The 27114-nt window shown below is 37.9% G+C and overlaps 1 protein-coding gene across 5 annotated transcripts in view; it reads right to left on the reverse strand.

The window, feature by feature from the left end:
• ZFAT (zinc finger and AT-hook domain containing) overlaps positions 1 to 27114 on the reverse strand; it is a 102506-nt gene that overhangs the window by 18407 nt on the left and 56985 nt on the right. For 3 of the 5 annotated variants that reach the window (XM_015617851.3, XM_015617850.2, XM_033512462.1), the window contains exons 5-12: positions 24778 to 24928; positions 23034 to 24505; positions 21587 to 21819; positions 15110 to 15197; positions 11182 to 11331; positions 9165 to 9338; positions 5934 to 6022; positions 3476 to 3614 (exon numbers count right to left, since the gene is read on the reverse strand). In XM_015617851.3, coding sequence (XP_015473337.1) covers positions 3476 to 3614; positions 5934 to 6022; positions 9165 to 9338; positions 11182 to 11331; positions 15110 to 15197; positions 21587 to 21819; positions 23034 to 24505; positions 24778 to 24928 — 2496 coding nt within the window. Of the gene's footprint in view, positions 1 to 3090; positions 3186 to 3475; positions 3615 to 5933; positions 6023 to 9164; positions 9339 to 11181; positions 11332 to 15109; positions 15198 to 21586; positions 21820 to 23033; positions 24506 to 24777; positions 24929 to 27114 lie in introns of all 5 variants that reach the window. The other 2 variants (XR_004496263.1, XR_004496264.1) reach the window with 1 other exon arrangement.

The raw sequence follows: 27114 nt of genomic DNA on the forward strand, positions 1-27114 counted from the left end.
TACTCTCTCCTTTTCCTTTTCATCTATATTCCCTTCATTTCAAAGGATTTGTTTAATATCAGGCCTGAAAGGTCTTCTTCCTTTATATGAATACATGAATAATTTTCCAAAATTGCTTTTCAGATCTATGAATAGAGTAAATTGAAACTAAATAGACACTAGTCAGACAGCAAGGTGCAACTTCTGACCCAAACAGCTTAGAAACACAAAATCATCCAAAGATTTGGGTTGGAAGGGACCTTAAAGATCATCTTGTTCCAACCCCCCTGCCAACTGCCAGGGACCCCTTCCACTAGCCCAGGTTGCTCAGGGCCCCATCCAACCTGGCCTTGAACACTTCCAGGGATGGGCATCCACAATTTATCTGGGTAACTTGTTCTACTGCCTCACAGTAAAGAATTTCTTCCTAACATCTATTACCTTGTATGGCACCCAGGTGTCATACATGACAAAATGTGACTTGTCATCCTGCATAATGTGTCTGTTGTAATCTGTTTGTGCTGTGTGAACCAAATACAGAAGACTGATATTGATTCTGATTTCCAAATCAGGAGAACTTTTATTAACTTCAATAGGATTCATGTTTATCACTTCCAAATGCAAATGTCTTCCACAAGGAACAATTCTTCCCCCAGTGAGATACCAAAACACTGAGAAAAACTGATGTTTCTATAGCGTGATACAGAATCTCTGCTCTTATTTGGAGCCCAGGTGCAAGAGCCATCTGATGCATCACTGAACAGGAAATTGAGTTGGCAAAGGAAGCTGCATGTGGGAAAATTACACCTATTAATACAGCTTTCTTCATTATAGAGCCCTGAGAAGAGACACTGACTTCATAGCTCCTACATGGATTTGATGCCTGTGTGGCAATTTGTGCCTGATATGGAAAACAGGCACAGCACTACTGTCAGCACAGGAAATATAAATGCTGTGTAAGGAGAGGAAGAGAAAGAAGGATGCAAAGTCAGAGATGAGAAGAACAGAATAAGCTGTTTTATTTGTAAGGGACCTACAAGGACCACCTAGTCCAACTGTCTGACCAATTCAGGGATGACCAAAAGTTAAAGGTGTTGTTAAGAGCATTGCCCAAATGCCCCTTAAACACTGACAGCCTTCAGGCATTGATAACCTCTCAAGGAAGCTTGTTTCACTGTTTGACCACGCTCTCAGTAAAGAAATGCTTCCAAATGCCCAATCTAAGCCTCCCAGCCACAGTTCTGAACTATTCTAACATGTTCTATCACTGGATCCCAAGGAGAAGAGCTCAGCCCCTCTCCCCTTCCTGCTCAGGAAGCTGTTATAGAGCAATGAAGTCACCCCTCAGCCTCCTCCTTTCCAGACCAGACAAGCCCAGAGCCCCCAGGTGCTCCTCACAGGACATGACTTCCAGCCTTGTCACCGTCTTTGTTTCCCTCTGGATACAGTTGTGAACCTTCACATCCTCACCTGGTGGGTCCCAGGCCTGCACTCAGGGCTCCAACGCTGAGCACAGCAGGATAATCCTCTCTTTTCCTGCCTGGACATGCTGTGTTTAATGAACTCTAGGATGGGATTTGCCCTCTGGGCTCAGTGCTGGCTCCTGGAGAGCTGCTGCCAACCAGATCCCTGTCTGCAGGGCTGATGTCCCCCCCTCCCTTAGACTAGTGCCAGGCTTTACTCCATCCCAGGGGAAGAAGCTGACATTTGAACTTGTTAAATTTCATCCTGTTCGATGTTCCAATGTGGTGGAAAAAGGATATCCCACCACAGAAAAAAAAGTTAAAGACTTTTCTCTCTCATCTCACTACAATGTCTTCATTTTAAGGTTACTCTTGCATCTCAACAACTTCACAGTTCTTTAATTTCAGTGAAAAAGAATTATTTTCAGAAGTGCATTTATCTTGTTCCCAAAGGGGAAGGAAAGCCTCATCATCATAAGATTAATTTTCTTTGTTCCAAACATTGCAAGTATGATCCCTAAATTATACTAGGAGAATTCATTCTCTCATATCTATTCCTAAGAGTGGCTACAGACAAATAATTCCTTGCAGTGCTCAGATATTTGGAAAGTTAAACAAAGTTCCCCACAGTGAAGAGTTCTTCCTTCATCTGGGTGACTACAAAATAGAGGCTCTGAGTACTGACCAAGCAAATATTACTTCCTTAAAACAACTGCAGGTTCCCCATGGACTTATTCTGTCTGTGAAAATAATCGTAAAATTATACTAGATATTTCTATTCTGTTATAGATATTTACTTTTAAAATTATTTGGGTTTTTTTACAAAAGGGAACAAAGAAATGTTATATAAAACCAACACAGACTCAGATGACTTATACATACTTATTATTACTTTGTTATATATTTTCCCCTTATAGAGCAAGTTTAAAGGGAGAGTGTCAGACCGAGTTATCTTTCTCTGTGTCATGATTTCAGTATTTTAGCATGGATTAATGCCTTCAATAGATAAATGTTATGTGTTAGATTAATGATTTGGAAATAGCATTTAAAAATAATGTAACCTTAGAAGAAGTAAATTTAATTCATTATGTAATACAACAGCATTATTTTGGTCTCTATTCCTCCTCAACAAAATCAGAAACTGAAGATTCCAAAAGATGAAACTGTCGGTAGTTTCTCGTCAAAAACAGGGAAAACACTTTCTAAAATTGTAACAAAGAAGGAAATTTAATTTTACCAAGAATTGAAATATTTTCTACACAATTTAATATTTAATCTGGCTTTCTTCTCTTCTTGCTCAATATTCCTCACACCTGGCACCAGAACTGAAGGAGCTTTACACCCAAAAATGTACCTGCCTGTATAATCAGTTGTTTGCTTTGGTTCATCTACCCAGTGTGTAAACAGCAAAACTACTTATGGGAGTCAGACAAATCTTAAATTAGACTGTTAAGATTTCTGTTATACTACTAATAGATGCTTAGCTTACACAGGGTGTGCTTCCTTTCCCCATGAATAAGATTCTGAACATAACAACTCCTAACCTGTTTTACCTGTTATCTCTTTTCTCCCCAGATTTTTCTAGTGGGGGGAATAATTTGCTGCCATTTACTCTTCAGTCTCTTTCCTTACGTTTCCTCAACCTTACCTCAAGGAGTTCAACCTTGCAGCAGAATTGTCACAGAAATTCATCAGCAGAATGGTAGAAATTTATCATTCATTTCAACATAGAGTGATATTTGACTTACAAAAAGAGACAAACAAGTACAAATGATAAATGTATGCACCAACAAATAGCACAGACAAGGTCAAACAAAACTTTGGTTCCCACACCCTTAAAAACCAAGAACAAAGGACACTGAATGAAGGGTAAAAGGTGACCATTTCAGAATTACTAAAAGAGAATAATGATTTATCATGTAGCACCCAGTAAACCAAGGAACACATAATGTACAGAAGTTTATCTTCACACCAAGTTTGCTTCAGCAAGAAAAACCAAACCACCCAACAAATCTTGTATGGTGGAGATGTACCTTGTTGGATAAGAGCTTCAGCTGCAGGCTCCCCAGACCCTGCATTGACATACTCTTCATTAGGATGCTTCCTGTTGTAATGCCTCTTCAGGGAACCAGATATATTGCAGGAATAGTGGCAATGTGCACAGCGGAAGGGCTGGGAGCAAAAAGGAAAATGTTGGACTGTATTTCCTCACCTCTTCAGGATATAGGTCTTAACTGCAATGTTTTGATCCCAATAAACCATGTTCATTTCTGACTTGGGCATCTTTCAAGGAAACCCTTGAAATTTCAAAATAAATTGAAGTTGTAACTAAACATTACCTAAAATTGGTACTTTTTATTATGTGCAAGAAACTAAGTATTCTCACTATTACACAATTGTTACCCAGTTTTTGTAATTCAGCAAATTGTGTGTTTTCATAATTGATGATAACAGGTTTGACTATGTGGAGACTCTCTGCTATGAAATGATTCAGCTGCTGTGAGCTCTGGTCTGAAAAAGGGCAGCAAGACAACTAAAATAACTGAAAGTACAACATGACTGTACAGCCAATCTAATTTAACAGGTTTCCTTTCTTTTTCTTTTTTCCTTTCCTTTCCCTTTTCCTTCACCTTTCCCTGGCATTTGCATTTCTCTGACCATTTGTTGAGCTGATTTGGGCAATTATATTAATTAATCTTTTAAGAACATGTTACTCTTCAACTGACAGAGAGACAAATTCCTAAAGAAAAAAAAATAGGAAAACAAACATTTGAGCCTAAAGCTACCCTTTGATAGTAACTTTCTGACTGAGACATATCACAGTTATAGGAAGCTTGACACCACTATTAGGTCCTGTAAAAGCATGCAGACGTTGACCAAAGTCATCAGGGAAAGTCAAGTATGTCAGAATAGGATGGAAAATGTTTCATGAACAGCAGCCCCACCTAAAGCTCCTCAGCAGAAAATGGTTGGGACAGAAATGTTCATCTAGGAGGTGAATTTAAAGCAGGGAAATGTCTGCAGTCAGGGTACATTGATTAGAACACTCTCCTAAGCCCATTGCTCATGATCTTCTTTCAGGCTCCAAACAGAAAAAGAAGGAAGAAAAGTGATGTTCAGACTCTCTTAACCTTATGCTTCAGAGGGTACTGTAACATTCAGCTACTCAATATTTCAGAGATGTGTACTCTCTTTCCATTGCTGAATCTGTCATTTTTTAAAGGAAATAATCCAGACAGACTGCTGTGCTCTTGTAGCACTCACTTGTGCAAGTCATGCATGTTACCTCAGGATTGCAAATTCATGGAGCTGGGAAATACGATGGATTAAAGGATCATTAGGTCACATAAGCAGTGACATTTCTCTGAGTCTGAGCATCCAAACAACTGTCCTAGAAGGGGATAAATATTTTCTGAACTCCTTTAAACAAATACTCCTGACTGATCTAATCCAGTGTTCAGTTCTCTTGATGATCTCTTGAATTGTCACAATTCTGTATAAGCAGATCCCAAGGTCACAACCAGCTACATTTCAAGAACTGCACTGTGAGTACTTTTATTAATTTAGCCATCAAAAAAGGAAAATTATGTATTTTCATTTACAAAAAATCTTTTAAGAAATTTAAGTCTGCAGAAAAACCACCTACTTAAGACTGAAAAATTATTTGTTCAAAATGTATCCTTTCTTTAGATGACTTGTTTTGTCTTCCAAAACTTAAACCATCATTGAAAAGACTGCTTGCCTTGCTCTTTATGGTACTTTTTAAGAACGTCTGCAGTGCACTCTTTATAGAAGCAAAATGATCTGCTAGATAATGAAAGATGTTCCATATGAAAATGTAACATCTTTTCTGGAAAAGGAGCCAGTATAATTCCTATTTACAGAATATTTCACAATGCATTACATTAGGACTTATCACACTGGGAACCAATGTGAAATTTAAAAATAAAAACATACTACCATTTATAAAAATAAACTGTATCTCTAATCTTAGTACTTCAGAGAAACATTAACAATTTTCAAAACTCTTTCCAGTGCATGTTTCAAAACTGGGGTGTTTTAAAATTAATTCTCTTCAATTTTATTCAAGTATGTGAACTCAGCTATAGTACAAGAGTCTGGCAAATTTCAGGGAAAATGAACATGGGCAATGAACAGTGATATAGGGTATTTGCTTTCATACCTCCCTAGGACATTTTAAGGTACATATTGGATTCACTCACTCAAGTACTGACAATCAAACCAAATAAATTTGTTTCATATTGCAACATACAGATATTTTTGCCAAGTAAAACTACTAATTACAAATTGGTGATGAACAAAATAACCCTATCTTGAAAGTATGAATATGAAGTCAAAACTTCCAAAATATTAAAATGTTTATATACTGTTAATTGCCATCAAACAAGAAAATGTGCCAGTTTTAATACAGTTATCTAAAGTTCTGTGTATTTCCTAATAAGTTTAAGCATGCTTTATATGTTTTCTTACCTTGAAAGAGACGTGTTGTTCCATATGACGTAGGAGCTGTGGTTTCTGGGCAGCTGTATAGTCACACACTGTGCATTTAAACTGCTTTCCTGCAATAGGAATAGGAAATGGAATAATTTGTTCTATTTAAGTGCAGAAAACTACTGATTATACTTCCTCATAAAGATAAATTCCAAAATGCTAAGAATGAACAATGAACAACATGAGAAGTCTGGCACTTGCTCTGCAAAGTTTTGGTTAAATTGAGCTAAGAGCAGAATAAGGGAGGAAAAAAGGCTCAAGTGTAATCTTTAAATTATAAGCATTAAATTCTCTGGATTCTCCTGGGACAGTCACTTGGGAAAGAAGAAAAGGAAATGTTACAATGCACCCTAAATGGAAGAAGGAAATCCATTATTTACAACTGCAGGCACAGCTACTTTGCTATTTGTAAAGCACACTTGGAAATCCTTAAAACACCAATGTTTGATCATGTTCACATGGGTTTAGTTATTTCTGTCCAAAGCACTGAATTGCTATGATTCAAATACATTTTCCCCTCATAGCAGTCTCTCTCACTAATCTATTTTTTCCCTTATGATTTAAATGAACACAATTTCCTTCCTTTTATTCACTGGGTTTCACACTCTTTCTCCTTATTTGCCTCTAAGATTCTATCAGTCTTGCTACCTCCAGCCAAATTACAAGGTGCATTAAATACAGAAGGACTTCATTCCTGAATTAAATGCGCATGGCTAGCAAATAATATTTGACTGATGTGGAATAAGGATAGGCTAAAAACTATTCCAAAGGAAAAGAACCAAAAGGTAAAGTAGAAGTACAATAGATAATATTCTGTATTACACAAAGAGATGGGGTTTCTTTAGATTCCAGATAATGGAAAAGGTAAAAAGCATCTTATACTAAGTGTGAAAGTTTCTATAAAACCTGGCTAAGAAGAACCTTCTGGGATCTAAATAAAATAATGAAAATCAGGCTTTCTGGCTTACTTCTAACCACAAACAGTAATGAACCTGGACTACAGAATTGCTTTCTACAACGTCACTCTTGAGAAGTCTGACTTCTGGAAAAGAATAAATCAGACACAAAACTACTTTATATTCCACTATTTGAATTGACATTGCAGGGTTCTGATATTTGAACAAAAATTGCTTGGATTCATAAGTCATGAAGACAAGACTCATAAGCAGTGAAACAGCTTTCAAATTAATTTATTTGTGAAATAACTGAAGTACACTTAGATGTGTGCTGCTAAGAACTTTGGCAGTGCTGTCACTACAGGAAGGGACACTGGGCAAAGAGAAACTGTCACTCAGAAGGCTGAAAGTCCCCTGACAAACCACATTCCTAGTCACTAATGTCCTCTTCCTTTTTCACAAGTGTTTGAAATGCATGAGAAGTTTGTTGGGGTGGATTTAGTGAGGAAAATGACTTAAGACTCCACAGACAGTGAGATGCTACTTCCACTAGAGCCAGGTAAAGGTACTGGGAATTTCCTGGAACAGTTTTGGAAGTGTGAAAAGCAAGGCAAAGGAGCCTAAGTCTTGGATTTATTTGTACCAGTCAAAAATGGAGGTTCACCAAAAAGGAACACAGAGTCATGGAATGGTTTGGGTTGAAAGGGACCTTAAAGGTGATCTTGTTCCAACATCCATCACCCCTGAGAAGGGCTGGGACACCTTCCACTAGAAGTCACTGGAGTTATTCCAAAAGACAATGAGTTTGAAGCCAGATAAAGGCGGCTCCTGGTATTAACAATGCCTCTAGAGCCAAGGTTTCAGCCTAGCAGTACCTTATAAAAGAACACAGCTCATCACAAGGACTTAAATGTTTAAAGTTAACTTCAAACTTTTAAACCCAATTGAGACATGGCAAGATGCTGCTCAACCATAGTGCTACTCTTAACAAAACCAAATTTCAAAGCAGCCTCAGATGAATTGCTGTAATGACTTACAGACACACAGACTTGCTCAAGAAACCTAACACACAGGTGAAAAGAAATTCAACTTTCATTGCTGAATTTCACTATTTGATCATGCCAGATGGTGAAAACAAAACAGAAAGGTTTTGAAATGAAACCCCTTGAAGTGATTTTTATTTTTTTTTATAGGGCCATAGAAAGAAATCTCATCATGCTTGAAATTTTCTTTTCATTCAAATACAACAACTTGCCTCTTTCTCCTAGCCAGGAATCAGCTGAGGTTTGCATTTGGTAAGTAAAATGTTGATTCTCGCACAGTAAGTTTAGATGCATGTGCCAGACCTACTTGTTACTGATCAAGTTCTTTCAAAATATTGGAAAGTACTTTCTGAATAACAAGTGACTTACTAACACACAGAATTTCTGCAATAACTTTGGTAATAAAACGGTAACTTATAATCTTCCTGTCAGATGTAGCCTAGTGATGTAAAAGGGATCGTCTCTTCCACTTGAACACACAGACATAAGCATTAAAAATATCTCTGACACAGAAACTTCAAATATATTCTAAAAATGTAACAGAGCATTATGTTCTTTCTCTGAAGATGCAATTTGGAAAAAAAAAAAAAAAAAAAAAAGTAAATTAAATGGTCAATAAAAAGTGGGATGAGGTTTCACACAATTGCAAATTGTATGAGTAACAAAGATCAAGCCAGTAAGTCATAATGAAGGTCTGTACAACTTATCCTGCTAAATAATTTACTTCAATATAATAATCACAGAATAACAAAGTATTGCTGTGCTCTAAACTTTGATATGAAATGGGACACTTTTCTGGATATGCATCTTGTTTTTTTCACTCATCATCACAGAAATATTAAAATTGCAGGGCAAATGAGATGCTGCATGTGAGACTGTAGAGAGCAAGTGCCCAGGTTTGCCACTGGCTGATGAGACACCAGGATCCTAATAAGATTTTCACAGAATAAAACAGTAAGAGACTTAAACACAGAATTAATGGCATTTTTAAATTTCTTTTGAGATAAACAATTTTCTGTAAGAACAAGGAAGGCATACAAAGCCAACACAAATTTCAGAGAAACATAGAATTTCAGAGACAGCAGTCTGTCTTTCACAGAAATTAATTTTGCAAAGTTTTGAATTATTTCCCAAAGCTGTCTCCTGGGAATAAATAAAATCTGTAAATCACACTTGAGTGATTTCACTTAACTGAAAAGCATTTGTTAATAAGGCCTGTAGTACAGCCAATATTTATTGTCCTAAAATAGATTTAATAAACATGCACTTACCATCAGCAGTATGAAGGAGTTTATGGCTCTTCAAAGTGCCTTTTGATTTGAACTTTTTCCCACACATATCACAAAGGTGGGTTTTCTCTGTGCTGTGACGATTCATGTGGGCTTTCAAGTTGCTCTTGCTGCGAGTGGCGTAGTCACAGAGGGAACATTTGAAGGGTTTGATACCTAAACATGAAAAAATATACCATAAAACAGCCAGGCTGTGCCTTTCCATGAGAGGGTGGACACTTACTTGAAAGAAATCTCAGATCATGTAAGCAACATGGACTAAGAGAAACACTTCAAAATTTGTATCTCTACAAATAAGACATTTCATCTATAGCTTCTGTGTAAATGATACTGAGGTTGTGACAGCATCACTTAACCTCCTAAGATAAAAGAGGAGTTCCTTCACAATTGAATATTGCCCTACTGAAGCCAGGTACTGAGTTTATCCAGGAAAATAGTGATATTTGGGCCTTGCTATTCCCACCCTTCATTTAGAAGTAAAATCCAGACTGCCTACATTGATGCCAAGCTGGTGTACGTCTCCCTCTAGAAGTCTTCAGGTAACCACCACTCTCCATTTACTACAATCAACAGTGAAGAAACCTGTTATAAGGACTGCTTCATTAGGCAGTTAACATGAAAGCAGAAGTTAAATGGGCAAGCTGTATTTTATTGTTAATTAGTGTCAGATTTGCTAATGGTTCAGGTAGATACAAGCACTTAAAACTTCACTTCCCTCAAACTGTCCAAAGCACACAGAGATATCTCCAGTGCATCATCTAATGGAAGGTCTATAAGAACAAAGTAAATCCTTCAAAGAAAAGCTGAATAAATCTGAACTGGCAACAGTTCAACGGTTTCATGAGGGTCCACACATTTTAGATTGATACTCGTGACCTTAAAATTAGATTTACAAGCATAAGAAATTACAGTCTGCTTTAAGCACACTTGATTGCACACTTTGATTTGGGAAGAAATTTCTAATCACCTCTTTCTCCTGCTCGTTAGATGACATGGGTTCCCAGTTCCAGCCAGAATAAAAGAACTCTGCCTATGGAATACACAAGGTGTTTCTCTAGCCTACATTCTGCCTTACCTAAACTCCTTAATGGAGGAAGGTAAGAGAAGAGCCCTGCTCTGCTACACAGGCAGGAAAGCTCACAGAGAATTCAAACAAATATGTTGTATTGTACCTATATGGGAACAAACACTTTGGAAACAAGATCCCAGTTTGAGAGCACCAAATCCCATTATCCCCTTTATGCAGAGGGATTGCTGAAGAACCTAAAATCACAGGCCATCTGTTCTATAGATTACTAAGGTGACTAAAGACCATGTAAGCTGTCTTCAACCTTTTATAAAAATATACAGACTGGGTAGACACAAAATTTTACTGCCTAAGGATTTTAAATTCAAGGCATTTTTAACCCACTTGTTGCCATATTACTGGAATTTCTCCCTAAAAAGTCATAAATATGATGAGCATTATCTGTGATTTTGATCACAGTCTGTGTCTGTGGAAGCTAGCTGCCATGCTCTGCAGGATTTAATCAAAACACCCACAGAATTTATATGTATACATCAAAGCAACTGGATTTCAATTGGTTTACTAACAGATTTCCAGACCAAGGATTTTTGGACAAATGTGAAAGGACCAGCACAGACTCATAAGAAGATACAGAAAATTACTTCTTTTAAAATACTGAGCATGTATTTAATTCACTCTTCTTTACTGACATAGAATACTTTATAGATGTTTATGAATGAGTTTTGGAAAAAAAATTGCATCCGAATTTAATTAATTTTTATAAAACATTTAATCTGTCTGTTCATGTTCTGAGTGTGAAGTTCCATATGTGATCCAGAATCCATTAAACTAATTAATTAGCCTCCAATGTAGCCTAAAGTCTTGCATTTGAGTATAGAAACAAACTTCAATCTGTTTTTTTTTCTATGTCAGCAAAGCTTCAGTGGAATATGAGACTCATTATATGCCAAAAGCTAAAAACCAGAGTTTTACCTTCATGAGCCCAAATATGACGCTGAAGGTCTGAACCATTCTTCATAAAATAAAAATCACAGTGGGGACATTTCACAGCTCGTTTTCCAATAAGTCCTTTCAGCTGAACTCTTCTGCCAAGAATCTCAGAAATAGTTGTCATTGAAACCTCTGAGAGAAATGGAAAAGATAGTAAGAACCAGAAGGATGTGAGGGGATTTACTTTGTAATTAATCTTGAAGAGCTTGATCCTGATTCAGTTCAACTTTTAAAAAGCTGTATTTCCCTTACTCCTACTCAAAACTGACTTGAGCAAAGAGCACAAGGACCTGTTTTTCCTTTAGGCCTTCTAGGATGCTCTGTCCTTTCTCTCCTGATCTGTGAACTCACTGTCCTCACTGCCTGTTTGAAAAAAAAAATAAAAAGTTTAAATATAAAAAAATTCAGTTGGGCCACTGGCACAAAAGATCATTTTATTACTATGACCCTTCCCCATAAGCTAAATTGGCACTTTTTTCTTCAGTATTTTCAAAAGTTTTATTCAAGATTTCACCCCAGATTTCGAGATATCAACGATCCTAAGTCTATTCACTTCAGCCACAGCTACAATGGTCAGAATGCTGATAATCAGGAACTTCAAAGGAAAAGCCAGGCTCATGGAATAAATGTGACTGTAAGGGACCTCTGAGGTCACCTTTTCCAAGCAGGGTCAACTTTACAGTTCCATTTTCAAAGTTACATCAAGTTGCTTGGGGTCATATTCATTCCTGCTCTGAACACATCCATGGATTCAGATTCTGCAGCCTCTCTTGGCCCATTCCAGTGTTTAACCATCTTTACACTCAAAACTGTTTTTCTAGTCCTAGTCAGAATCCCCTTGTTTCAACTGATATCCCTTCACTGTACAGCTCCAAGAAAAATCTCCCTCTGTCTTCTTTTTAATTAGATTGCTAAGACAGCAATTAAGATTCCTCTCCTGGCCTTTTCTTATTCAAGCTAGACACACTCAATTCTGTGTATTTCCTTCATATGAGATAATGTTTTGGTTGTCACAGTGAAAAAGTTCAAAATAATGAAGTTTAAATTAAAGTGGCCCAGACACATAATGAAAACATTGCCAGATGCTTTTAAAAATAAATCAAATTGCTCAATACACGTCAGATGAATGAAATGCTATCTCTTGACTTAATGAAAGTACAACACTCATGCAATCTAAACCTTAAGACATGAAAGCTGGCGACATATTATGCCACAAATCTTATAAGTTTTAAAGTTCCTGACTACACTCAGATTTTTACCAAATTCACCTTGTCTCCTGATGGTCCCAGAATGGAATCACAAAAATCCTGCCTGAACTCATATGCACAGGGAAAATAACCTCAAAAGCTGTCTGTAAAAGCCCGTGAACTAAGCAGAAATAAGTTCTAAGGTACCAAAAAAAGATAAATACAGCCAAAAGTCTGAACCCTCATCTGCCTTTCATGGCTTAGATGGTTCATTCATGACTGCAGGCTAGGATGTCTGCTCAGTGGGGAGCTATGGAAGCTGATGCCTCTCATGTCTCAGAACTATTAAGAAATATCATATTAAATCAGACAGTGGATGAAAGGTAGGTAATTCTGGGAGCTGGGACCACAACCCAAGACTCCTCCTTCACTGCTGAGTAAAAAATCATTGGGCAATGAAGCCAAGCTCTCTTATCTCTTTGGTTTGAAATACTGCTCTACCAAAGTCTATGGAGATTTTTGTCTCACAGCCTTCATGGGACCAAAATTCAACTCCGCTGCAAATACAGAAAAGAAAGGAGTACTTTTTGATTTCATACTTTCTACTTGATGAAAGCAAAGAGACAAGGGAGTGGGGCATGCTGAATGATACTAAGAAAGGAAGGAGAGGGGGAGTTCTAAAAATTACATTTGAATGATAGATATGAAGGTGTTTCACTTTAAATTAATTTTTGATATGTCGTTTTAAAATTCAATTCCTGTTAACAGTACCTGTCTTTCCTTTCATCTTTATTCATTTTCATTTACATTTCTGAAAACAACTGCACTCATGCCACTGCAGTATTTAATAGCTTATACTGTCAGACCCCTCACATTTATTTGGCTTGTAATTAAGTATGGTGTACAACTAAAGGATTTCTTCCTCATTACAAGGAGAAAATTCACAGAAATAAAAAAGGTTTGTGCATTAATTCTCCTCCATATATTAAAACAGGGTCATTGCATAACTATTGCATAGGCATATCTTAGATGTAGTATTTCTTTAGTACCATAGAGATACATCTGATAAATCAGCTATTCTGCCTTTAAGCTCTATGTGCCTGTGATACATGAATGAAAAATGAAAACACGAAATAATAGTGCAGATTATCCTTTTAAACCTTACTTCTATTGTAAGAGTTCAAAAGACCCACTTGGATAAAAAAAAAAAAATATTTAGAAGGATTCAGATACCAAATTAATTGTTCAGGAGTGTTTAAATGCATGAGTTTAGTACTCCAAGGCTCCAGAGTTAACTAGTATTTCTGGACCTTGATGCAGCACACAGTGATCAGCCAGCAGGCAGTGCAGGCTACTGGCAACATGTAGGGGCACAGAACATCACGTCCTGCCACTTCACAGGTCCTGATACTTAGGAAAGCCTCCTATGCTCCCTGCCTGAGGCAGCACGAGGGCTTTAAAGACACAGTGCTTGAGATTCAATTTCTGTGCTTACTGGTGTTATACCTCCTGACTACAGTATAGCTCAGAAGCCTTTTCTCATCTCAATTTCCTGCATCAGACATGTCCTCTGACGTACGACAAGCCCTCCAACCACACTGCTCTGGAGTGGTCTGCAAATAAAGAGGTTTAGTAACTAAAAAGCTGAAGTGGGAGTTCAGGATGAAATTAAAGTGAAGGAAATTGTTTAAAACACGAGTCTAGCACTATCTAGTGGCAGTAGGAAGATAAAATACTGCTTTACCTATTATGCTGTACATCTGACAAGAAAGACAAGGAAAATTACATAATTTTAATTGGATTTTCTCCTCAGACTCAGTCTGAACATAACCCATGTTTTCCTTCTTTGTATCCAATTATGTCAGGTGGTAAGAAGCACTGTAGATAAATTAATGAGAGTGTCACCTCTCCCTCCTCTGCAGTAGCAGCAAGGATTTCTCTCCAATGTAAGACAGATCCTGAGAAGCAGGAAATTAGGGACACACCAGTGTGGCTCTGCTGAGTTCACATCAGTGAAGTTTAAACCAGACCCCACACCAGCATTTCAGGATCGAATTCCCAAGGTCTGAGAAAGGATTGTTTACTCAGGCACAGCACACTGACTCACTGAATTCATGTTACCTTGCACTTGCACTGATAAACCAGAGCACCAGAATGCAAGGTAATAACAGAGTTTGGAGCAGTTTGCTGGATCCAGCCAGGTCTGCCAGCTCCATTAGTGCTGGCCATACCACATCCCTGCTGGTTCTAGTGGAGCCCTGCTGCAGCCTCCAGCTGGCCCTGGGGGTCCAGCCCAGCCCAGGGGACCTGGGCACACGCAGGGCCAGCTCTGCACTCACATCAGTCACCTCCAGACAATTCATGAGCCCTAAATGCATTCCTGTCAGCTCATGTAAGGCCAGCTTACATCTCCTGGGCTGCTACAGGATGTCTATATGCCTGATCCTAAACTTTCCAGTGCTTAATTTGAATTCACCCTTTGCCAGATGAAGTCAGACTTCTTAGCACAATTACTGACACAGTCCACACCACACATGCTCAAACAGTAACACTTCTCACTCTAAATTCTAATCTGCAAAACCAACACAATTTTTACTCTAAACCAGTTGAATTAGAAATAGACTGTTCTCTTTCTTAGGAATTTAATCACATTTCACTGCTCATTCTAAACCCTCATCCATTATTACAACAGACTGAGAAATCTTCCTTGATTTTTTTCTTACCAGGGTGATTTGTCTTGATGTGAGATTTTATAAGTCGATCTTCAGAAAATGACTTCTCACACACAGGACAGGAATAACTCTTTTTATCCTTAAGTGAGAAAGAGAGAGATTGCATTTTCAGTCTACTGGTATAATCACTACAGTCGTTATTCAGTCATACATGGTTCTTAACAAAGTTATAATTCAAGGTTCGGTTTTTAAGGAGAAAATGAATGTATTTATAGTGAAATAAGTGAAGGAGAAATATTAAAAGACTCTAAGCACATCATTAATCCTCATGAGTACAGGGCTCCAAGTTACAGCAGACAAGAATATGCACAATAAATGTAAGAATTATCTTCTGACTGACTCTGTAGAAAATCAGGAGTCAAAAGATCAAGTCACATAACAGAAGAAAATGTATTTGATGTAAGCAGTAATATTTAGGGTTTCTTTCTTATTTTTTTTCATAAGTCTGCCCTTCTGAAACTTAAGGATGAGATCTTACCCTTCTGAAGAAAACCACCACTATGTGGATTTATAAAATGGCATGAAATGGAGCAGCAGAGTTAACAATGACAGATGCCATTACTTATTCAGTGTCTACATTCCTAAGTACTTTATAAATATTCAGCATTTTATGTATTACTGATAAAGCCTTATTCTACTATTTTATGACTTACAGACTACTGTGGATTTTCTCAGTGTCACTGATGTTATAAGAGATTTAAAACTATCAATCAAGTTCAATTGGAGAGTTTTGATGTAATTTCTTCCTATATGCAATTTTAGTCTAATTGTAATTTTCATTTTTACAAATGCATCTAACTCCATGTAAAAATGTAGGAATTTTCTCCATTTCACTTCAAATTAAAACTTGACAGTGATAATATAAATTGGGGAGACTGATCTTTCCAGAAATACCTGCTGGCACTGGATGCTCAGTCAAATGAATGGTCATCTCTGCAGTGAGTGGATTAATTTGTGAGTGGATTATCATAACCACAGATGGAGGGAGTCTAGCTAATCCTGACAGCTGAACAGGTGCCCAGGTGACACATTACCTGGTTGGAGAAGTGCAGGTACCCTCCTACCAGAGATCCCTAAAAAGGTGAGCTGAATTCACACAACAGACACTTCACTACTTATTTCAGGATGACAGAAATACTTCCTGAAGAGTATGGATGGAAGATTACTGATCAAAATGAGACAGAACCCTGTGTTATGAGTGAGAAATGTGGAGAACACAGGAGGATAAGGGTCCTGGACTCTACCAGTGTCTGACCTTTGACCAAAGAGCATCTCTGAATAGTGAGGAGGGCTGTACAAGGAGGTCATTATTGTCCAGATGCTGCAGTTGTACAGCTGAAAATGGACACCTCTCTTAAAAGAAAAGCCAAAATTGATGGGTTTTCATGGCAGACAGATTTTAGAATATGATGCAGCATTTTCAGTCAGTCTCATGTACCTCTGAGAAACAAATCACTGTGTTTCTCAAAAAAAAACCTACAAGTTAAAACCAGCACTAGCCCTAGAATACCTGGGCTGAAATAGCAATAAATACTCCCACAACTGTAGGATATGAAGCTCTCACTGCCATTAATATGGCAGTGGCACAAGGAGAATTCTGCCTGAGCTGACAGTCATTTGCTCCTGTGAGAAAACCTGCACCAGGGACTGGGGATGGCAGCTACACAAGGATTACCACCCTGAGGGCAGTACCTTGCTGTGATGCAGCTTGGGCCATCATAATTTTAAGCCCTAAAATTCTTAAGAGAAAAAAAAAAGAAACATCAGAGAATACTAGCTGAGTTTTGGAAGACAAAACCTTGAAAAAGAGCTGTTAAATTGTGGAATTAGGGTCTCTCAATTGATAAAACCGAAATCTGCTACTGATGATTTTGGATTTTTTGTGAACATATTACTCCAATAAAGATTGGTAGATCAATCATAACAAAACTCCATAGCAATGTTTGTACCTTTTCCAAGGAGCTGCATGATCACATTCATAATTTGGCACATATAAGAGAACAGCGCAGTATCATTTGGGGCTCTTGAGCTGAAACTTGTTGACAGATCTTGGTCTATTCCTCAAACTTGCTACATATCTGATTTCAAAATATGCAATAAATAAAGGAAAAAAATAGTATACTTTTAATGTACAGTTGGGTGTACCTGGTCTTTAATACTCACTGAATTAAGTATTTCTCAGTATGACCAGAACACTAAGACAAATGTTAAATAATAAAAAAAATTTCAACACTCCACTACTCAAACACTACTTCAACTGAAGGGCTGTTAACTGTGACAACTTTACATTCTTATTAATATTCTTGAGGAAGGCAAGGCTATAAGCCTATGTCTCAAGAGGAAAAATCAAAATAATCAGAAAATGCATCAAGAGCTATAGAGCAACATGAATGGATGGGTGCTAAGAACATCTTGCCACAAGACGCTGGTAACAAAATTCCTCAACAATGAAATAATCCCAACAGCTTTTTTCAAGCTGTTCAAAAGTTATCTACCCCAAGTTCTGCAGAAGTGATCTTCAAAAGAATTATCTTTTGTAGTGTAACAGAGTGTGAGTATGAGCATTGAGTCCCTTCAAAGTGTGTCTGTCAAGCTCCAGTTTCTCACCGAGAGCGCCCAGCTGAAGCCAAACCTCTCCTTGCTGGGTACCCAGGCCAGTGCCAGAGTATTGGAGCTTATGTTGTCAGCTTGGAATGCTTAGGTGTTCTTCTGTTGCAGCCCTGAGACCTTGTGTGAATGCTTCAGTGTAATCCCATCACTCTCAAAAGAGCCTTTAAAAATCCCCTGGTGCAAATGAAGCCACTGAGCACAACACAGAGCCCCAGAGAAGGTCCCCTGCACCACAGCTCCAGCTCTTCAGGGGCCCTGGCCACAGGTGATGAGAGAAGCCCTTTGAAGGCTGAGGTTGCATTAATTAATACCTGAACCAAGTTCTTAGCCTGCAAGTTTTCCCTGGTAAGAAAAAAGTTATTTTTCCTATGCCTTATTGAAATACCTGCCTTCTGAATGCCTTTGAATGTTTTTTTGAAGGACAGGAACAGAAGCAAAACACGGAGAGCTAGATCTACCTTTGTTGGAGACCAGCTGCAAAGTCCAATCAGCTTTTAAATTTCAAAGTCAAACACTTCCTGATATTTTCTCAACACCCCTATTAACCAATTTGAGAAAATGTAATAAACTTAAAATAATTCCTAAATAAAAGTAGGTTTTTCACTGAAAGTGTTGTTTACATTCCATAAAACAGGTAATTTAGGTACACAAATATTTTTAAACCTAATGAAAATAAATTGGTCTAATGCTATCACAAATTTTCTTATGTTGTTTTGTTATTAAATAAGGCCACTTACATAATAATTACAATGCATTTCTCTTTATATAAATGAATTAAAATTGTGCTAAGAAAGCATCAGCTATATTGCATTATCCATTTATAGTGCTCTGAAGAGAATTTTATTTCTCTGAGGCATGTGTTCCAAGATAATTCAAGGGGTAGGTATACAATTATACAGTCACAAAAAGAAAAATTAAAACCCTCTACCAAACATTGGCACTCACAGAACATTTGCAGAAAAACTTCCCACAACTCAATTAACACAACATTTGACTGCATAATTTTGTAGAGGAATAAAGGGCCAAAGCCTGCTACCACATCTATTCAGATCAACAGAAATTTAATTTCTAACACCCATGGGATTAGAGTTAGACCCCTGAGTTACACTTCTGAGGAGTGAAGACTCCAGAAACCTTCACCACAGTTGTCATGATGCTCAAATTAAAATTTTCCTGGAAGATTCCAGCATTAAACTGATGTCCCATTAAAATGTAACTCAGCTAAAAGGATGTGATGTACCTACCTAGGACACAGCTGTGCACATGTGTGTGAAGGAGGCTACAGGAAAACACAGATGTTTAAACAGACTTTTCTGAACTCTGACAAGAAGCAGAACTCAGCTCACAAAATGACAAGCACCTGCATACAGTACTTAAGCATTTTTTGTGAAATAACTATTAGTATAAACAAATGCTAAGCTGACATTAATTATGGAATTGAGGACTAAGAGCAAAAGCTGTTTTCCAACAGAGTGCCTGATCATTAGATCAGAGATGTTTTTGTTAATTGCTTCCCTTTGCAGTACCTTTCACTCTCAACTGCACAGCAGCACTGCTCCAGAAGTAACACAGCCAGACCAGTGACCATGTGAAAATTTACGCTCCTCAGGAAGGGCAAATAAGCAATCACAGCTTGAGCATCTCACATCCTACCAACAGCTATGCTATTACATGAAAGGTCAGCAGCATAATGGAATTTGTAAGCATCCTTCCAAAGACAGGAATAATTTACATCCCAAAATGTGCAAGAAAGCAGATGTAGGCACCTAATAACGAGAGTGGTGGTCCTGGGTCTGAACTGAAGTTTTATAGAGGTGCTAATGTTGCAGTATCAATTACATACACAGACATAAAATATTTCCAGAGACAAACCTCCCTGTGATGTTTATCTGCTCAACACAGTGAGTATGGCAAAAGCCACAGGGGATTGTAAACAAACTCTGGTACCTACATCAGCATTGTTTAATTCCACACCCTGCCCTTTAATGCTACCATGAGCTCATTCATAATATAAATTGTACTAAAGAAATTTGAAACTGCCCAGCCCTTTCCTAGGTCCCATGACATTGTTCATGTCACAATTTCAACTTTGGAAGAGCTCAATAAAAGCCAATAAACATCAAAAATATACAACAAAAGCCCTAGGAGCAAAAGATGAGTACTGAAAATCAGAGAATATATATATATATATAAAACGTTTTGGTTTTGTATCAAGCCACACCTCAATTCCCAGACTTCAAAAGTAAAAATCTTCCCTGTAACAACAATGTGTAGCAGATACAGAAGGCAAGAGGCAGCACATCCACACCCCCCATCATCATATGTCAGGGAACAACCAATCCCAAATTCAGTGCAAGACCTGACTGCTGCAGAGAGAGCAGGGTGGGTGGCTATACAGTGATATATACAAGGATGAAGGGAAAGCTGCTTCTCAATACCCATCATTTATCTTCTACAAATAATGCAGGGATCCAGCTGAAATGCAGCCAGCAAGGAGGTGATGAAGGACATGCATCCACACAAGGAACTGAACTGAGATTTCATTATCTTCTGTCTCCAGAAAAGTTATAATTTTAATATTTATTAAGAATTGATTTTTCAAATTAAAATTAAAGTAGATTTCCACATTTAACTGTGCACAGATATATATCTGAAGAAGTGGTCCTTTTCAGTGAGATATGCATGGAGTAAATACACAAAGCACTGGGCACAAAGACCAATATGAGAACTGCCAAATTCAGTTACTAAGTAAATTCTAATACATGAATTTTTCAATCCATTTAAATAAATATATTTGACAGTAAGCATCAGTAAGCATGCTTCTGAAAGATCTTGCTGTCACAATGGTTTTAATTATAAAATCCATTTTCTCTGTTCTGTTTAGAATTATGAAAATTATCTTCCTGGTGGGAGCTGTTGGACATCCATCACACTTGAAAAACAGGTACTTACAGAAGGATACAGGAGAGCCAATTGTAGACTTTTTCCTTAAGTGTCCTTAGACCACAATTACACAGATTTTTGCTATCAGATGGGCATTTTAAACATCATTAATTCAAAAACACCCAAAAAGAATGTCTATTATGTGAATTTTCTGTACCTTTCAAAACAAATTTAGATTCCATTTCAAGTATTTACAGAAGGGGAGGACACAAGGGGGGGAAATTTTTCTTTTTGTGTCATCTCTTCTGTTTGGTTTTAAAGTTCTCCAGAAGTAACTGCTTATGAAGAGTAGGAGATGAAGTGTTGTTCTGCTCAAGTACCTTCAAAGTATCAGCTGTTGGAAATACTGAGCAATAGCCTAGCAATACCTGGTTTTAGCACACGGCACTCTGAGCTGGAGGGCTTTCCGAACAAGACAGGAACCTTTAAAATGGATCTCTCTGTCTTTGCCAACACAACAGAAAATGGTAGACGTTCAACTGCAGCTAGATGGAACTACCAGGAAAAAAAATCCTTTTCAACAACTTAAACATCTTTTGTCTGTAGTAATTAAGAATATATTTTCATTCCACTTAAGTTTTCATTCCACTCAAGTAATTTATTTATGCAGGAAGGGAATTCAGGTTCATAGAATGAAGTAATGCAACGATAGTATCAACTTTATTCTACCTGCTTAAATGCCAAAGGATTTGAAAATACTGGGAAAACCAAAGAAAAATGGATACAAACACACTTTCCTGGAAACAGCTGTGAGAAGATCCAAATATCCAGTTGCTCTAGGTCAGGTATTCCCAGAAGTGTGCAGAGAACACACAGGTAAGAATCCTGAGCTGCATCTTCAAGTATTACCACAGAATCACAAACACTGAAGAGGACAAGGAATTCAGTCAAAACCACATTTGGTTTGCTACTCACCAGATCAGTGTGAACCTTAAGGTGTGCCTGGAGCTTGTATTTATCAGGAGTGGAGTAGTCACAATGTTCTGTGGGACATTTCAGCAAAATATTGCTGTGTTTCTGAATGACGTGGCGCTTAAGGCAGTTCTTGGTGATGGAAGAATAATTGCACTGGGAGCAGTAATATAAATGTTCTCGAGTGTGTGTACGGACGTGCATGTCATAGTGCACCTGGTACCAAAACAACTTGCCTGAAAATCAAATTAGACATGAAGAAAGTAATTCCTAAACAATTGTTAGTGAAAATTAAAAAAAAAAATAACCAATTTTCTTTCAGGACAAAACACACTGTTTGAATCCTGTCTCTTTTGTCTTTAATGAAAATTTGTCTAAAGAATCTTTGCTACTGAAAATATATTTACAAATCTATCTTTGCCCAAAAAGATCGTGTTAGATGTCCTGAAACAGCCTAACAAGAGCAACTTTAATACATATCAGTGATCTTTTTCCTAAAGAAAAAGTTCTTTATATCTTTTCTTTAGGAAAGAATCTAAAGATTTCTTTAGGAAAGAAGAAATTAATGAAGAATCTGAATGCAACTGGACACTTAAAGAGATTGTCAAAATATTTTTTGTTACTTTCTTTCATGTTACTGCTTCTTAAAAGCCTTTTTGGCACAATGGCACCAAAAAGCTCAGAGCAATTCATCCGAAGTACAATGTTATGGTGTTTAGAAATTTGTTTTTTCAGACTTTGATTCCCTCCCCTTTTCAAAAATAAAAACTAAAAAATATATCCCAAATTGCTTCCTTTCCAGTAACATAAACACAATTATTTTTAGTTAGAATAAATGGGAAAGGTGTGTTATTCTCACTTCCATAAATTAAAAAACCCAAACCAATTACAATCAGGATAGTCTTGATCTGATACCATGTAATTAAAAATTTCATCTCAAAGAACCTGGTTCAAAACAAGACACAGAATTATGCCTGTATGTATGTTTCTATTGTACAGAATGTATATTACTATAAATCCTCCCACACTATATGAAAAAAACCTGAATTTTTTAGTAAGCTGATAATGAAGCTCAAGCATTACAGCATGGACTGAACTAATGCTGATCACATGCCTGAATCTGCTGTGCTTGGCCCCAGTCAAAGTTGTGACTTGGGGAGACCCATGTAGACAGAAATAATTGAATTCTATCAAATTTCACCTCAACAGAAAATTGAGCCTTGCAAGGTACTGCTTTGCCATATTCCACTGGTGGGTTTTTTTGAGGACATTTGACTCATTTCACATTATTTGCACAGCAAAAAGTAAATCCCACCGGACCCCAGAATCCATACTGAACTACAAAATTAATGCTGCTGCAAAGATACACAAATATATACACTGTAAACCAGAAGAGCAGAAAAAAGCATAAGATTTAAAAAACCCCAAACATAATTCCACTGCTCCTTACCACAATATTCACATTCCAAGTCTCCATAAACCTTCCTTATCCTGTCACGCAATTCAGTGTTCATTTGTCTCTTCTGCAAGCTGTCCAAGATCTGCATGAAGGCGACGGATCCATTGCCCCCGTTGGCTGTAGCTGTGTTAGAAGGGGCTGCCTGGGGGCTGGTGGCTGCACCAGCTTCTGATGCTCCTGAAGGGCCTGTGGCTTCTGCCAAACTTTGAATGGGAGGATTGTCTGTTTCTGATTCACCAGGAGGAACAGACTGGATTCTCTCTTCAAGGACTGGAAGGTTCTCAGTCACTGCGTTGTTCTGACTCACATTTAAACTTTTGTCTTCAGATAGTAAAAGATTAATTTCTTCACCCTGCTTGTTTACAGAACTGCACTGATTAACTTCCTCTTCATTTGGGGGTGTACCTTTTAACTCCTCAGGGCCAGCAGTACCATTTTTCAGCAGGAAACAATCTGGTGCTACACAGGGCTGCACATCTGGGACTGCTACGTCTGTTGTTGTCTGACACAGCGTCTCTGCTACATTCTTCACCAGAGGATTTTCCAATTCTAAGGAAAGGACTGCATCAATTTTTACATCACCATTGTGGTGACCATCATGGTTAACATCTGCAGCTGCTGATTCACCTTTAGCAGCAGATGGCTGTGGGGTGTTAACAGCATCAGTACTCGAGACAGTCGATTCACCTGCAGTTTGTGTCTGCTGGTCACCAAGGGCTTCTGGCTGGATGTCACCTCCTGGCTCAAGCAGGCAGAAGCTTTGGTTGATAGAACTGTTAAAAACAGAGTCCTCCTGCAGATCTGCGTGCACATCTTTGATGTGAGCACGGAGCCTCACAGAACTGACAAACTTCTTCAGGCACACAGAACACACGTATACAAAAGGGTGCTTTCGAACATGAAGCTCAAGGGCTTGGTATTTAGTGGCTCCATGACCACAGAGCTCACAAGCAAAGGGCCTCTCATCACCATGAACAAGCATGTGACGGTCCCGGTCCAGTTCATTTTTGAATTTGCGCTCACAAATATGGCAGTCATAGAGAAGTTGTCTTTTGCCCTCTCGTGTCATCAAGCGAAGCTCATCAAAAACATCTTTCACCTTTTTATCTTGAAGGTCATGAGTTTCCTTCATATGCTTGATCAAGTTTTTAACATCTGAGTATTTCTTTTTGCAGAAACGACAGTGCTGCTTAATTTTCTTATGAACCCTTTCGATATGGACTTTGAGATGGCCTTTGCTGAGACAAGTGAAGGTACAATAATCACAGCTGAACTTCTCCCCGGTGTGCTTCCGCAGGTGAACGTTCAGGTTGGCTTTGATGGCACTGGCATAACTGCAGTAAGAACATTTGTAAGGTTTCTCATTTGTATGAATCCTCAGATGTGCTTGGAGGGAGTGCTTAAATTTGAACACCTTGTTACAGTATTCACATGTGAAAATCTTCAGTTGAGTTGGACCCAACCTAAGAAAACCCAAACAAACAGTTATATTTACAGTAGTGAACCTTGGTAACATAATGTGTCAAAATTTTCCTAGACATTCACAATTAACAGAAATGCTTAGTTTTTTTAAAAATGTATTCTCCAAAGGCACTTTAAATTATACAACTTATTCATAGTTAATTTTCAGCCGTTCCTTTATTTAAAGATCCCAGAAAAATGTTTCATGAAAATGGATGGGGAAGCACTTCTTTCATACTCTGCATGAACACAGATACAAGTACTTCAAAATTACCTGCTTGTTTTCATTGCCTGTTCATATGGGGTTTGCTGAATGGCATATTCTTGATATCCTTTGCGTTGTGATGGGTCTTGGACTGCTGTATCTGGAGTTGTGGGTTCACTTTCATGAGGAGAAGCCTCAAGAGGAACAATTTTTCTGGCTCCTAAAGGTAGAATGAAAAAAAATGCTCATTAAAAAACTCATACTAGACATGTGCATTGTCTATAAAATAAAACTGTAAATTAAACAATAAACTCTGTAATCATTAGTTTCAGTAATCATTAGTTTTAGTTTCTGTTGTTAATGATAGATACACTTCCAGAAGCCATCAGTACTGGCACCACAGCTCTGCTTAAATAACTTGCCAGGACTGATAGTTCAGAGGGTTTTTCATGGTAATTGAAGCCTGCTACATGGAGATCCTACATGCAAATATTTCCATCTTTAAAAGATTGTAAATCTTCTAAATAAAATTTGGATTTTTCTGTTTCTGCTTCACACCACATCCTTTGAAAATTTATGCCAAGCTGTTTAACTAGTTCCACAAATATGTTTGGAACAGCCTTCTCAGGGCAGTGGTCACAGCTCCAAGCCTGAGAGAGCTCAAAAAGTGCTTGGACAATGCTCTCAGGCACAATTCTTGAGGCTGTCCTGTCCTGGGCCAGGGGTTAGACTCAATATTTGTGGAGCCTTTCCAACTCAGGATATTCTGGTTCTATGTTCCACATACACTTCTCAATCTCCATTGCACGCAGGAGAGGCTCTACTGAATGCTTTAAGCCCAGATTCCTGAAGTTATTATTTATAAAATATAAGCAGTATTAACATAAAGTCTCTGAAACCACAGTGGGATTTACCCAAAAACAGGTGTGAAAGATGTAGTGACATTACATGAAGGAAAGAAGTGCTATAGACAACAAGAAGGAAAACAAAGTGATTTTAAGTGGAAAATTGAGATATTTTGAGAAGAGGCTATTAGGAAGTATGTAAAGCTATTGAAGTTTTTCCTATCAGACTGGACATCAGCCAACCCTGTAACTAAACAGAGTAACTAAACTGTAATAGCTCTGTTGCTCACTAAACTGGTTGCATCTAAAATCAGCTTTTTTTGACTACTGTTTTTTAATAATGCTTTCAGTTCTGTACTAAAGATTCCATAGGTTCAACAGAACTGATCTTCCAAGTTTTCACCCTAAATATTTCCAGAACAACTTATATTATTCCTGCTCCTCCCTCTCCCACAAATGCCAGGTTGTCCACAGGACTGCATGTCCCAAACTGTACTGTGGTAGCCCAGTGAGATGGAACCTTGTCATCACAGCATAGGAGCCATGGCTTAGTCTGTAGGTTCTGTACAAAGGTAACAGAATAGACATTAGACACCAGAAAAGTGTTCTGATACTTCAATACTTAAAATAGAAGCAATTTCTATATTTAGAGTGACTCAGTTAAAATAAAATAGGTCTTAAACTGCTTTATATGCATGATTGCCTCTTCCAGGCCTCCCATTTCCTGACTGTGAGACAAAGATCCTCATTAAATGCTCCACACTAACTCTCCTCTGTGCCCTTCTGCATTTCAGGACGTTTGAGAATTTCCTAAAAGGACTGCTGAACTGTTTAACAGACTTTTGTACTACCACCATAAAAATTTCATCACCTAAATTGGGTGAACCAAATATATACTCACTAGATAAATACTAACTCACCAGTATTTTTGCATACTTTGAGCGGGCAGAACGCTCCAAGGTTATCTTCATGTTACTGCCTCTAAATTACCTATGCAGTTCACAGAGAGACAAATGTCTTTAAAAACTTGAAGAGGGAGATTCAGATTTTCAGACATGCTGATGAAGTACCTGCTCACAAAAGGCAATCACATCCCCTAGTGGGAGGTTGTTACTTCCCATCATTAGAAGATAGGGAAGCATTAAGAAACATTATATGTCTCCATCCACTTGGGATGCTGACTGAGGGTGCCAACAGACCAGCAGCCATAGCAATCACTGCGACATCACAAATTAATGACTACAGCATATGCCCAGAAAGTGGGAAAATTGGTTTCAAGGCTCTACCCAGCCTTGTTCCCACATGCCCCAAATCCCTAAAGAATGCCCTCAATATTCAGGCTAGGGAAATAGCTAAGAACAAGGCAAAAACATACAAGGTCTTATTTTTCATTAAAAACATCATATGCCAATAAAGAAGACAAAGGTTTTCCTGCCTCCCTAGGCAATCATTTCAAGAAGCCAAAGCATATAAATATCAGGGGGAAAAAAAAAAAGAAGTTTACTGTATGGATCATTTCTTTCAGAAAAATCCTTCCTCCAGCACTATCATATCTCTATTT

The sequence above is a fragment of the Parus major genome, chromosome 2, assembly GCF_001522545.3.
Source record: "Parus major isolate Abel chromosome 2, Parus_major1.1, whole genome shotgun sequence".
Taxonomy (NCBI): domain Eukaryota; kingdom Metazoa; phylum Chordata; class Aves; order Passeriformes; family Paridae; genus Parus; species Parus major.